A 15,091-nucleotide genomic window follows, 5' to 3' on the forward strand; every position below is an offset into this window, starting at 1 on the left:
ATACCCTGGAAAAGGAGTTACAGGCAGTTGCGGGCCACTTGACAAGAGTATTGTGAGCTGAACTCTGGTCCTTTTGAAAATATTGTAAGTACTTTGAACTGCTAAGCCATCCCTTAAGCCCCTGACAAGTGTTTTAAACTGATGTATTTATTTTCCTAAGTGGCGAACTTACTGTTTTCTAATACAAAACTCTGAGTTTCAGTAGATTTCCTTTGCCCTCACTTGAGGTTTATTTGAATTTTATAGCTGCTCTGTGAGATGCTAGGAAGATATTTATGTAAATAAATTAAACTTTTGAACATGTAGAAACACTTTATCCTGTTGCTTGTCCTATTACGGTTTTTTTTTCTTTTTTTCTTCTTATCATGACCAACAATACATGGTGGTTCAAGTCTGATACTATGACCAGCCTTCCTTATTATACAGACTTATGATTTGGCTGAATTCAACATTCAAAACAGGAAATTAGCAGTATTTACTGATTATCATATATTATGAGTATTATCATATATACTCAGAAATTATAATTTGTACAGACTGAACACTATGGATAACCTGTTTGTATAGGTAACATTGTGTGTGTGTCTGTGTGTGTTGTTGAGAGATTTCAGAATATATTTTCCTATTAAAACATGAGACATGTAGAAACTGTTTCCAAAATGAGGGCCTTTTTTATTTAAGGGGTTGATCATTTTAATATTCAAAGAGAGAGCCCTCTCACGCATCTCTTGAGTAGCAAATGCATTCTAGAAAGCAAAATGTCATTGGATATGTGATGTAAGTAACCTCATTAAGAACAGAGTGTTAGGGCAAAGGTGTTGACTCTGCAGAAGGAATGAGGCAATTACTTGGATTTAGTCCCACTGACTGGTTGTTCTCTGGCCTCATTTCTTTCTCATAGACACATTGAGCTCCAGAAAGCTAGTTACTCTTGAACTATTAGATGATTCCAAGTGCATTAATGGGATCTATTGTGTAGCTAAGGCATGGTATGCCAATTGTGGTCCATAGACAAGTAGCAATAATATCTATAATGAATTTCCTTGAAATTCAGATCTTGAGTACAACCTCGGACTAATGCATCTAAATTGCTTTTCTAATAAGCTCCGTATGTGATTTGTGAGTATTATAAGTTTTATGAAGTATAAGAATAGGAATGTCTAAATGGCTTTCCAAATACAGAAACAAATAGTCTGACTGCTGTCAATTCCTGTATATAAACTCTTGTTCTGTTGACTTTCTGTTCTTCCCAACTCCATTTGATATGAACTTTGAGGGTTTTCAGGGTGAAAGTTTTCAGTTCTTTTACTTTGAATTTCTCTGCTATGAGTACTTAAGATGCTAAAACCATTTTTTTTGTAAGTGGGTTTCTCTATTCATACTGTACCAGTATTCTCATCTAGGAACAATTTTTGTTCTCTGGGGATATTTTGTAATGTTAGGAAACATTTTTATTTTTCATCACTGGAAAAGATACTATAGATAAGGACAAAAAGATGCTGCTAAACAGTCGATAGTGTACAAGACATTTCTTACCACAGGACAAATTTATTCTTTCCCAAATATCAGTAGCAACAAAAGTGAGAAGCTACAATAGGTGAAATGTAGATAATTCAGGATATATTTAATTAACCTGTTTGATAGGACACATTCATCACATCTATTAAGTAGGTTAGGCACATTAAAACATATGACAGAAAAGTAAAAGCAAATGTACTTTATCAAGAATTTAACATTTAAGTAGAAAACAAACATGAAATGATACATAGGACCATTTATAATGAACTATTTTACAGTTTCCATTCATATTCATGATCCACAGGGATGGCTCAAAACAGAAGTTTATCAATCTCTGTTTCCCATATTAGTTTTGTTTGAACAAGGTAAACAGACAGAAATTACCTAGGATTATTCTCATTTAATTTATGTATTCTGTGTAATGAACTAGCCATCTTAAAAAGTTAGTTTTTACGCCTGTAAGTTTGGCTTTCTTTAAATGTCCTTTATTAAAAAGAACAAAGGTAAAAGACTACGAGTATCCAACAAGCCTTCAAGTGATTTTATATTTCAAAGAGATTTATTTACTTTTTAATTATGTATGTACACACACATACACACACACACACCACACACACACACACATATGGATGAGGGATATCCATATGGATAAAGATGTTTAAAGAGGTCAGCAGCATCAGATTCCCTTAAGCTAGAGTTACAGGTGGTAAGCTACCTGACATGGTTACTGGGAATCAGACTCACCTCCTCTGGAAGGACAGTATATGCTCTTAAATACAGAGCCATCTCTCCAGCCAGATTTAATCTGTATTAACATTAGCAATTAAAAAATATGGAGTTGGAAACAAATAATTTAGTTTTCCCACAAAACAGAGGGTCAGAGAAGAAAAAAATGTTACAATAGAGAATTAAAATTTGACAATGAAATGTTAAATCTTTTATAAGGAAAGAAGCTTTTAAACATGCTAGCTGTGATTTGGAGATTCTGTAGAAACACAACTTAAACTCCTAAATACATTGGAATTGCATATGGCAAGACTCATTAAGAGTGACACTTCTATGGATACCATTTCTGCTTTATAGGGAGATAATGCCACATGGAGCATTGGGATATTGTGATATCACAGCAGAATTTGGCTTTCAAAAATATTCTAATATCAGTGGTCAATGAAACCAAATGGCTCCTCTTAAACCTCAAAGAGAGGTTTACAAGGTTCCATTATAATACTGAATCTCTCATGAAATAAATGTGCTAGGCAAATAAAAACAAGGGCATGACAAGGTATTACAAAGATGATCCATTACAAGAAGGGATAAACAGGTCACTGGATCTAAAGGTATCTGCTTTAAAACAATGCATTCTGAACCATTTGCACATTAATTTTATTTCTGGAGATATTTCCAGGACTAGGATGTTTATTGAGCAAGTCTAATTTCTATTGATTACATTCTTTGGAGAGAGACAGAGTGCACAGAAGTGAAATGGCTTTGAGGGGAAATAGAGAAAACCTAAATGTTTATCATTGTTAGCTAGCACTAAGTCTCTCAAATAGATACTTTGCCAGTTCTCATGATGTATGAATTGCCATATTATTGTAATCAGTATAATAAAACATGACCATTCAGTTCAGGATTGTTACTGAAAACTCTTAACGTGACAATTCTAAAGTCAAACATTCACACAAAAAAGCACAATTCTGTTTTAAGAATGCTTGGTAGCAGTGTAATTTAAAATAGAGTTCATGACATTCCAATTTATATTGGTTCTTATTCCCCCTCTTTACTTAATTTTGCAAGTGAACACACTGTTAGGAACATAGGAGATTATTAATAATTATCAATAAATGTATGAATAAATGAAGGAAATTCTTTAGGACAATGAATTAAAATTAAAGTAAATTTATTGTAAGGTGAAATCCAAATAAATGAGAAATAATTACTGGAGCTAAAGATGATCATTTTAATGAAAGATAAATTAGAATGCATAGAATTTTTAATGAAACACACGATTGCTGCATCCTCCATTACCCTCATAGTAAGTACAGAGCTGAAGCAGAGAAATCTTGTAGCAGCTTGTTAATATTTATTGGGTGCTAAATATATGTCAGATGCGCCCTTCTGCCCCTCGCCCGGATCCTGGTGGCTGGAGCAGACACCCAGCTGGTCTGCTCCTGTGTGGAAATCGTATCTGGAGACATCCTAGAGGAGCCACTGAACTCAGAGCAGCAGACACCATATCCTGAGACATCCTAGAGGAAGGACTACACTCAGAGCAGCAAACAACTAGCTGGTCTACTACCATAGAGACACCATATCCTGAGAGATCCTAGAAAAGCCACTGCACCCAGAACAGCTGGAGCTCAGGATCATAGAGACATTCGGACCCCAAAGAGTTCTGACACAACCAAGATAACTGAAAAGGCAGGCTCCGGTCAGAACCAGTGAGTGCAGGTAGCACTAGAGTTAACCAAATGGCGAAAGCCAAGCTTAAGAATGTAAACAACAGAAACCAAAGTTACTTGGCATCACCAGAACCCAGTTATCCCACCATAGCAAGTCCTGAACACCACATAACACCGGAAAAGCAGGATTCAGAATTAAAATCACTTCTCATGATGATGATAGAGGACTTTTAAAAGGACATAAAAAACACCCTCAAAGAATTTGAGGAGAACACAGGTAAACAGGTAGAAGCCCTTAAAGAAATGCAAGAAAACACAACCAAACAGGTGAAGAAATTACAAAAAACCATCCAGGATCTAAAAATGGAAGTAGAAACAATAAAGAAATCTCAAAGGGAGACTACCATGGAGATAGAAAACCTAGGAAAAAGATCAGGAGTCATAGACGCAAGCATCACCAACAGAATACAAGAGATAGAAGAGAGAATCTCATGCGCAGAAGATACCATGGAAAACAGTGACACAATTGTCAAAGAAAATGCGAAATACAAAAAGCTCCTAACACAAAACATCCAGAAAATCCAGGACACAATGAGAAGGCCAAACCTAAGGATAATAGATGAGGGTGAAGACTCCGAACTTAAAGGGCCAGTAAATATCTTCAACAAAATTATAGCGGAAAACTCCTTAATCTAAAGAAAGAGATGTCCTTAAATATACAAGAAGCCTACAGAACCCCAAATAAACTAGACCAAAAAAGAAATATCTCCCGTCACATAATAATCAAAACATCAAATATACAAAACAAAGAGAAGATACTAAAAGCAGTAAGAGAAAAAGGCAAAGTAACATATAAAGGCAGACCTATAAGAATTGCACCAGACTTCTCACCAGAGACTATAAAAGCCAGAAGATCCTGGACTGATATTATACAGACATTAAGAGATCACAAATGCCAGTCCAGACTACTATACTCAGCAAAACTCACAATCACTATTGATGGAGAAACCAAGATATTCCATGACAAGACCAAATTTAAACAATATCTTCCCACAAATCCAGCACTTCAAAGGATAATAGATGGAAATCTCCAACACAAGGAGGGAAACTACAACCAAGAAAAAGCAAGAAAGTAGTCTTCCAACAACACCAAAAGAAGATAGTCGCACAAACATAATTCCACCTCTAATAACAAAAATAACAGGAAGCAACAATCATTTTTCCTTAATATCTCTTCATATCAATGGACTCAATTCTCCAATAAAAAGATGTAGACTATCAGACTGGATACATAAACAGGACTCAGAATTTTGCTGCATACAGGAAACACACCTCTGTGACAAAGACAGACACTACCTGAGAGTAAAAGGATGGAAAAAAAATCTTTCAAGCAAATGGTCCAAGAAATAAGCTGGAGTAACCATTCTAAAATCAAATAAAGGAGGACACATCATACCAAAACTTGTGGGACTCCATGAAAGCAGTACTAAGAGGAAAACTCATAGCTCTAAGTGCTTAAAAAAGGAAAAAAAAAACTTGAGAGAGCATACACTAACAGCTTGACAGCACACCTGAAATCATTAGAACAAAAAGAAGCAAATATACCCAAGAGGAGTAGATGGCAGGAAATAATCAATCTCAGAGCTGAAATGAACCAAGATGAAACAGAACTATACAAAATATCAACAAAACCAGGAGCTGGTTCTTTGAGAAAATCAACAAGATAGATAAACCCTTAGCCAGACTAATTAAAGGGCAAAGGGAAAGCATCCAAATTAATAAAATCAGAAATGAAAAGGGAGACATAACAACAGAAACTGAGGAAATTAAAAAAATCATCAGATCCCACTACAAAGGCCTATACTCAAGAAAATTGGAAAATCTGGATGAAATGGACAATTTTCTAGACAGATACCAAGTACCAACGTTAAAAGAGGAGCAGATAAACCATTTAAACAGTCCCATAACCCCTAAAGAAATAGAAGCAGTGATTAAAATTCTACCCACCAAAAAGAGTCTGGGACCAGATGGTTTTAGTGCATAATTCTATCAGATCTTCAAGGAAGACCTAATACCAATTCTCTTCAAACTATTCCATGGAATAGAAACAGAAGGAACACTACCCAACTCATTCTATGAAGCTACAATTACGTTCATACCTAAACCTCACAAAGACCCAACAAAGAAAGAGAACTACAGACTAGTCTCACTAATAAACATTGATGCAAAACTACTCAATAAAATTCTCCCAAACTGAATCCAAGAACATGTCAAAACAATCATCCATCATGATCAAGTAGGCTTTATCCTAGGAATGTAGGGATGAGGGATGGTTCACTATTCGAAAATCCATCCATGTAATTCACTCCAAAATTAACTCAAAGAAAAAACCACGTGATCATCTCACTAGATGCCAAGAAAGCATTTGACAAAATTCAACATCTCTTCATGTTAAAAGTCTTCGAAAGATCATGAATTCAAGGCCCATACCTAGTCACAGTAAAAGCAATATACAACAACCTAGTTGCCAACATCAAACTAAATGGAGAGAAACTTGAAGCAATCCCACTAAGATCAGGGACTAGACAAGGCTGCCCACTCTCACCCTACCTATTCAATACAGTACTGGAAGTCCTAGCCAGAGCAATTAGACAACAAAAGGAAGTCAAAATGATACAAATAGGAAAAGAAGAAATCAAAATATCACTATTTGAAGAAGATATGATAGTATAGTTAAGTGACCCTAAAACTTCCACCAGAGAACTCCTAAACCTGATAAACTTCTTCAGGAAAATGGCTGGATATAAAATCAACTCAAACAAATCAGTAACCTTCCTCTACTCAAAAGATAAACAGGCTGAAAAAGAAATTATGGAACTGACACCCTTCACAATAGTCACAAATAGTATAAAATATCTTGGAATGAATCTAACCAAGCAAGTGAAAGATCTGTATGACAAGAGCGTCAAGTCTCTGAAAAAAGAAATTGAAGAAGATCTCAGAAGATGGAAAGATCTCCCATGCTCCTGGATTGGCAGGATTAACTTAGTAAAAATGGCCATCTTGCTAAAAGCAATCTACAGATTCAATGCAATCTCCATCAAAATCCCAAATCAATTCTTCATAGAGATAGAAAGAGCAATTTGCAAATTCATTTGGAATAACAAAAAACCCAGGATAGCGAGAACCATTCTCAATAATAAAAGAACTTCTGGGGGAATCACCATCCCTGACCTCAAACTGTACTATAGAGCAGTAATGATAAAAACTGCATGGTATTGGTACAGAGACAGGCAGGAAGATCAATGGAATATAATTGAAGATCCAGAAATGAACCCACACACCTATGGTCACTTGATCTTTGACAAAGCAGCTAAAACCATCCAGTGGAAAAAGGACAGCATTTTCAACAAATGGTGCTGGATCAATTAACTTAGGAGGTCAGCAAGTAGAATGCAAATCAATCCATTCCTATCCCCTTGCACAAAGCTCAAGTCCACGTGGATAAAGGACTTTCACATAAAACCAGATGCACTGAAAATAATAGAAGAGAAGGTGGGGAAGACTCTCGAATGCTTAGGCACAGGGGAAAAGTTCCTGAACAGAACACCAATGGCTTATGCTCTAAGATCAAGAATTGACAAATGGGACCTCATAAAACTGCAAAGCTTCTGTAAGGCAAAAGACACTGTCAATAAGACAAAACAGCAACCAACAGATTGGGAAAAGATCATTACCAATCATAGATCTGATAGAGGGCTAATATCCAATATATACAAAGAACTCAAGAAATTAGACTCCAGACAACCAAATAATCCTATTTAAAAATGGGGTAGAGAGCTAAACAAAGAATTCTCAACTGAGGAAATTCGAATGGCTGAGAAGCACCTTAAGAAATGCTCAACTTCCTTAGTCATCAGGGAAATGCAAATCAAAACAACCCTGAGATACCACCTCACACCAGTCAGAATGGCTAAGATAAAAAATTCAAGTGATGGCAGATGCTGGGAAGGATGTGGAGAAAGAGGAACACTCCTCCATTGTTGGTGGGATTGCAAGCTGGTACAATCACTCTGGAAATCAGTCTGGTGGTTCCTCAGAAAATTGGACATAGCACTACCTGAGGACCCAGCTATTCCACTCCTGGGCATATACACAGTAGATGCTCCAACATAGAACAAGGACATATGCTCCACTATGTTCATAGCAACCTTATTTATAATAGCCAGAAGCTGGAAAGAACCCAGATGTCCTTCAACAGAGGAAAGGATACAAAAAAATGTGGTACGTTTACACAGTCAAGTACTACTCAGTTATTAAAATAATGAATTCGAGAAATTCTTAGGTAAATGGATGGAACTTGAAACTACCATCCTGAGTGAGGTAACACAATCACAAAAGAACACACATGGTATTTACTCACTTATATGCGGATATTAGCCCAAAAGCTTGAAATAGCCAAGATTCAACTAACTGACCACATGAATCTCATGAACAAGGAAGACCAAGTGTGGATGCCTCGGTCCTACTTGGAAGGAGTGACAGAATGCTCAAGGGAGCAAATATGGTGACAAAATGTGGGACAGAAAGTCAAGGTGGTGCCATAGGGAGACCACTCTACCTTGATATTTGTCCTATGTGCAGTCACCAAAGATAGATGTTGATATGGATGTCAGGAAGTGCATGTTGACAAGAGCCTGATATAGCTGTCTCCTCTGAGGTCTGCCAGAGTCTGACATACCCAGTGGCAGATGCTCGCAGCTACCCATTGATCTGGTCAAGGGTTCCCAATGGAGAAGTTAGAGGACTGAAGGAGCTGAAAGGGTTGGTGGCCCCAAGAGGATATCAACAGGGCCAGCCAATCGGAGCTCCCCAGGGCCTAAATTACCAGCCTGGGAGTACAAAGGGAGGCACACATGACTTCAGCTGTATACTTAGAGGAGGATGGCCTTGTCAGTCATGTGTGGGAGAGGAGATCCTTGGTCCCATGAAGGCTGAACACTGAGGGGGGAAGAATTCAACGGTGGGGAGTGGGGAGTGGGGGCACACCCTTGTGGAGGCAGGAGGGGGGATGGGATAGGGGGTTCCTGGGTGGTGGGGAGAATGGGGTGAGGGGATAAAATCTGAAATGTATTTAAAAAATAATAATAAAAAGTATGTCAGATGCTGTGATAAGCATTGGCACATATGTTCATTTAAATCTCAAGCTGCTACAAGTAATAGATCACTTGTCAGTCCCATTTTATAGAAGACAATTTGAAGCTCACAGACAGCTTTGTTCTCAATCCCATGCCCTTAACTACCAAGGTGCTTTGTTAGAGATTATAAAGATGCCCATATTGTGAGGACATGAAGTAGTCATAAAATTTGGGACTAGGAATTATAGGTCACTGACACAGAAGTCACCACAACATGAGAAACTATATTAAAGGATCAAAGCATTAGGAAGGTTGAGAACCACTAATAGTATCTTCTAGACATGACAACAAACTTGTACCCATGATATCTCAAAAAAATATGCTTTCCTAAACAAATTCTACATAATAAAAATTCCAGGGAAAATTTCACAAGGTTCTATCCTTAGATGAAGAAGTGTTTGGCTCTTTTGAACCCAATATTTAACTATCAAGCTCTCCAGGCCAGACACTAGCAAGGTTTTATGAAAATAGGCAGCTTACTGGGGTAAGGAGAAAGAGTCAGGACACTCATAAACAGTCTCTCAGCCCCGACCTGTCTCTCTCTCTCTCTCTCTCTCTCTCTCTCTCTCTCTCTCTCTCTCTCTCTCTCTCTCTCTCTCTCTTTCTCTCTCTTTCTCTGTCTCTCTCTTTCTCTCTGACATTATTCTAATTTCCCAATTACCTTTTTTTACTAGATATAGGAGTTGACAACTTTAGATATTCTTTTTTTAATTGGATATTTTATTTACATTTCAGATTTTATCCACTTACCCCATTCCCCCTACCACCCAGGAACCCCCTAACTGATCCCCCCCTCCTCCTGCTTCTATGAGGATGTGCCCCCACCTATATTCCCACTCCTACCTCCCCACCCTCGAATTCCCTCCCCCCCACACTCTCAGTGTTGAGCCTTCATGGGATTTTAGATTCTCTTAAGGGAAAATTTTCACCAGTCAAATTTCCTGGTAGATTTCAGCTGGCTATATTAAATCATGATTTTTTTCCAAAAAAATGATAGAGGGCTAGTAATAATATAGCATTGAGCCTACCTCAAATATAGACTCACTTGATGGACAGAAGTATGCTTTCTAAGTCCATACTGTAACTTATTGTTGGGCTAAAATCATGTTATATCAACAACATTGAACAAAAAAGGGACAGTGGAAAAAATATGTTTAGAACTTTGGATAAACTTTATCTTCAGAAATTACAGTTCTGAGTGACAAAGATCTAAATCAGCTGTTCTCAACCTGTGGGTTACATCCCTCCCCAGGGATCTGGCCCTTTCATGGGGGTCACCTAAGACCATTGAAAAACACAGCTACTTATATTATGATTCATAACAGTAGCAAAATTAGTTATGGAGTAACAATAAAAAAAAGTTTATGGTTGGGGTCACCACAACATGAGGAGCTGCATTAAAGGGTCTCAGCATTAGGAAGGTTGAGAACCACTGATCTAGATGAAAACAAATATTTTAATATAGCTCTACAAAAATATTTTAAAAGAAAGATTTTGAAAACTGGTAATTTAGGGAAGTCTTAAGTTGGTGGCAGAAACAAAAGACTAACAATGGAAGCTTCCAGTTGTTTTTCTGAGCATTGGTTCTTTGAGAAATGTAGAAAATTATTTGATAATTGCATAGTTGATCATGTGACAGAAATCTAATAGCCTCAGAGAACTTACCATTGAAGATTCAAACCTATGGGATCATATTTGCTATGTTCTCTCTTTTTGAACTTCGTCCTGGTGGTGAATTTACAATTATGTCCTATGCTGACCAATTTCCTTGTTTTCAAGACTGGTGTGGTCATTCTATAGAATGAGCCCTTTGTGAGAAGATTACATCCATTATTGCCTTCGAAAGGGAAGACTCCTTTCCTCCAACTCTCTTACAGAGATGGTGCCCATTCACTTTAAGAACAGACTTTCAGTGCTAGAGAGATGGCTCAGTGGTTAAGAGCCCTGACTACTTACTCTTCCTGAGGTCCTGAGCTCAATTCCCAGGAACCACATGGTGGCTCACAACCATCTATAATGGAATCTAACGCCCTCTACTGGTGTGTCTGAAGACAGAAACAGTGCCCTCATATAAATAAAATAAATCTTATAAAAAAAGAATAGACTTTCAGAGTATACAAACTCAAAGGACTCTTTGGGAATTAATGCTTTTATCTTAAGAACAAACTTGTTTATATAAATACAAATTTGGAAGAGTATCATGGTCAACTTAAGTATTTGAGAGCAACTAAAACTGGCCACAATTTTTCTTCCTCATATTCACATAACCAGGCACTGATGGCATTTATTATTAAATAATTACCTTGATTTTTCAAAATTGTACTTTTCTTTAATTGGAAACTTTAGTAGCTTTATATGCTAAACCTTAGGCTAAACACGCTAGAAGCATCCTAGAGTGTGTTTGATCCTTTTCTAACTGCATACCTACCTGAAAAAAAAAAAACAGCTTTATTAGCTTCACCCCTACATCCAGTACATTGTCAAGCCTATTTGTTTATAAAAATTCCTTAACTGTCATCTCTCCCTTGCTCCACATGGAAATATATTTTGTCCAAATTAACAGACTTAAAATTCTTTTTAGATTTATTTCATTTTATGTTTATGAGGTTTTTTTTTGTGCATGCATATATGTATGCCACATGTGTACCTGGTGCTCACAGACCTCAGAAGTGGGTATCAGATCATATAGAAATGAAGTTATAAATTGTTGTTAACCACCATATGTATACTGGCAACTGAACTCAGATTCTCTTCATGAGAAACAGGTGCTCTTAACTCACTAGCCCCCGACCCAATAGATTTTTAACATGTTTCCTAATCTTTTTTTTCACTAGTTCAATTCTTAAGGACTAATTTAAACTCTTCACTTAGAGAATATTCAAGAGAGTTACAGGAATGAAATATATAAATGAAGAATGAGTACATGGTAAAATGAAGGTTCAGCAGGGCCATTGTGACTATTATCAAATATCTGATTGCTAGGAAAAGAGCAATTGAAAGTATAAATTAGAGCCAATGGATAGAAAACCAGAGAAATGGAGATGCTTTCTAACAGATACTTCCAAACCTAGAATGGATTTTCTAGAGATGGAATGTGGTCCAGTATAAGCTGACAGCCTATTTTGAAGGATCTGTGGCAGGATAAGTAGTTAAGTCTATGGTCCACTGAGGCCACATTTTTACTTCTCTATATACACAGGGCCTCACTCAAATTCTTTCATTGTGTGACAATTGTTAAAGCACAGGAAAAAATGTTGCTCGCTGCTGCTTCCTTTTCCTCTCTCCACACATTACAGCATAATATGCTACTTTAATATTATAGTCACCTTGACAGTCAAGGTGTCTATTTTAATAGCTTTCAGCAACACTATTCAAAGAGAATCTATTTCCCAATAAGGCAGGGAACAGTCTTCAGTGTTCTTTCTCTTTTCAAACCTCAAAGACTCTAGGATTGAAGATGTGCTTTGAAATTAAAATCATTGCAAATCTGCTGAGTAAGAGAGTACCAAGTGTACTTGGAATAAGTAAACTAGAATGTTTTAACTTAGTAAAAACGAGAAAAATATTTTCTCCTCTAACATGCATGAAAATTTCACCAAGTCACACATTTTATAATCATCTTTAATTTTAAACCATTTAAACACAACTCTCTCTCTCTCTCTCTCTCTCTCTCTCTCTCTCTCTCTCTCACACACACACACACACACACACACACACACACCTGTGTATATAAGCTGCTGTGGAGAAAAAGTTACTATTTCAAGACACTACCCTTAACTACAACCTATCTTACTTATAGTAAGTTACTATTACTCATGGGAGGATATTATGTATGTAAAAACTATACGAGGTTCAAATGTCAAGAAATACTGATTGAGAAATTTATCAGACATAGTTCTTGAACTAATGGAACAACATTCCAATAGGAACACACTTATTGCATTAAAAATGAAGTTATTTTAATGACATCTTCTGTGTATAAGTACTGTATCAAGCCCTTCCTATTTGTTATATTTGTTATCTATATAAAACACTGAAGAGCTGATAATATTTTTCCATTTTATATGTCCTAAACTGACATGAAAACAATTTTCTCAGACTATATATTTGAAATTAAAGCAAGGCAAATGATCCAAAGTTGACAGGAATTTGATTTAGTCATCCATCTATGATGCTGTCTTCCTTTGTAGTAATGGTTCTCCCTTTGTGATTTGCCATTGCCCACCATTCTAAATTCTAAAGAAAGTTGCATCTAAAGGAAGAAAGTTGTTAACTGCTAAATTAACTTTAGATTTACAAAACCCAGAACAGCTGGATGCCCTTAGACCAAATCAAGATGTGTCCTTTTTTAGTCTAGTTCTAGGCATCAGCAAACAAAAAGAATGCAAATTGTTTTGAGAATTAATTCTCAGGCCATTCATAGTAATTTAAAAAAATACAGAAACTGGTACAGGAGGTCAGGTTCAATCTTCTGGAGTGGAAGTCACATACTCCAGGATAGAGAATTGTTTTGGGTAATAATCACTCAAAGAACAGAACTTTCTTTCCTCTTGTTCCTTGCCTCTCCCTCCCTCCCCCCCCGAAAACAAACAAACAAACAAACTCATTTCTATACCCGAGTTCTCTTAAAACATCATTCACTTAGGGACAAATAGCTAGGTGCTAACCCTTAATCAAACTTGGCTTTCTTCTACCAGATTTCACCTCTGAGTACTGGCTTTTAAATTGTCATAAGTCAAATAACAACTTCATGGACATATTGCTAATGGGATTGTTTTACTTGTGCTAGGTTTATGGAGAAATTTTTTTAAAGTAATTTTCTTTTACTAGATTCCAATGATTTCCCTTCTATGGAACATTTATCTCCTCCTCCCTCAAGCAGAGAAGGTTCCACTCACCTCGTTTATGAAGGAGAACACTGGCATGCCGACGTCCATTCCCATTTTCAACATAACAGGAATAGTTCCCCAGGTCACCTTCTTCCACAGAGTCAACAATTAAAGAGATAGAAACTTCTTGTTCTCCAAGGTGTTCCTTAAGGATTCTAAAACATAAAAGAAAACGCAACAAAAAAAAAAAAAAACCCACACAAACATACACACACATGAAAAAGAAAGAATTGTAGATGAATTTGAATATGATGAGAATATACCTATAGAGTTTGTGCTTCAAATCTGGTTATGAATTGATGCTAAGTTAATTAAATGATATCATGCCCTTTTCTTCTTCACTTCTAATGAAGAAACTTGTCTTTGCAGATGCTAATGAACTAGCAGTTAATTATCTCTCATAGCAGGACAATCATACTGTCATAACAAAGAGGTGAGAGAGACCTTGAAGAAAAGTTTACAAATTACTTTTCCTTTAAGAAGAAATATGATTTTAAAAATGAGATAAAAGATTCTAAAATATTAGGCTGGAGGCCTAATTATATATCAGATTATTTTTAACAAGAATAAAAAAGAAAATTTCTGAGTTATTTTGACATATCAGTTGAAACCTCCAGCCTGACTTATTTTTCCTAATAATACAAATGAGCTGCATCATTTTAAAGAAATATGAAACCATAAACCTGTAGACTAAAATTCTGGTATTTAATTCTGACTTTTAAAATTAATGGTAAATGCTCACTAATCTGATCCTTAGCTATTTTAGCAAGCTCTCAAAACATACAGAAAATTTCTTAAACTAGGTTTCCTTTTCCCTGCTCTCAATATTACTAGTTCCAAACTCCTGCCTGGGTAAATGTATATATATATATATATATATATATATATATATATATATATATATATATATATTCAAAGTTAGACAGTTTAGGTTCATAATGCAAAAAGTATTGGTAAACAATAAAACATTTTAAATATAAAAAATGACAAAAAAGATTTTTTTTCATATTGGACAATTGCCCATTTAGATCTTCCAGAATCAAATTGAGGTACTCCTCAGTGCGATATTGTGTTTATTGCCAGA

At 36.2% G+C, this 15,091-nt stretch overlaps 1 protein-coding gene across 1 annotated transcript in view; it reads right to left on the reverse strand.

The window, feature by feature from the left end:
- Positions 1-15,091, reverse strand: part of Il1rapl1 (interleukin 1 receptor accessory protein like 1) — a 1,244,239-nt gene that overhangs the window by 40,053 nt on the left and 1,189,095 nt on the right. Inside the window, exon 8 of the mRNA XM_034486438.2 lies at positions 14,017-14,162. Coding sequence (XP_034342329.1) covers positions 14,017-14,162 — 146 coding nt within the window. The remainder of the gene's footprint in view (positions 1-14,016; positions 14,163-15,091) is intronic.

This window comes from Arvicanthis niloticus, chromosome X (assembly GCF_011762505.2).
Source record: "Arvicanthis niloticus isolate mArvNil1 chromosome X, mArvNil1.pat.X, whole genome shotgun sequence".
Classification (NCBI taxonomy): Eukaryota; Metazoa; Chordata; class Mammalia; order Rodentia; family Muridae; genus Arvicanthis; species Arvicanthis niloticus.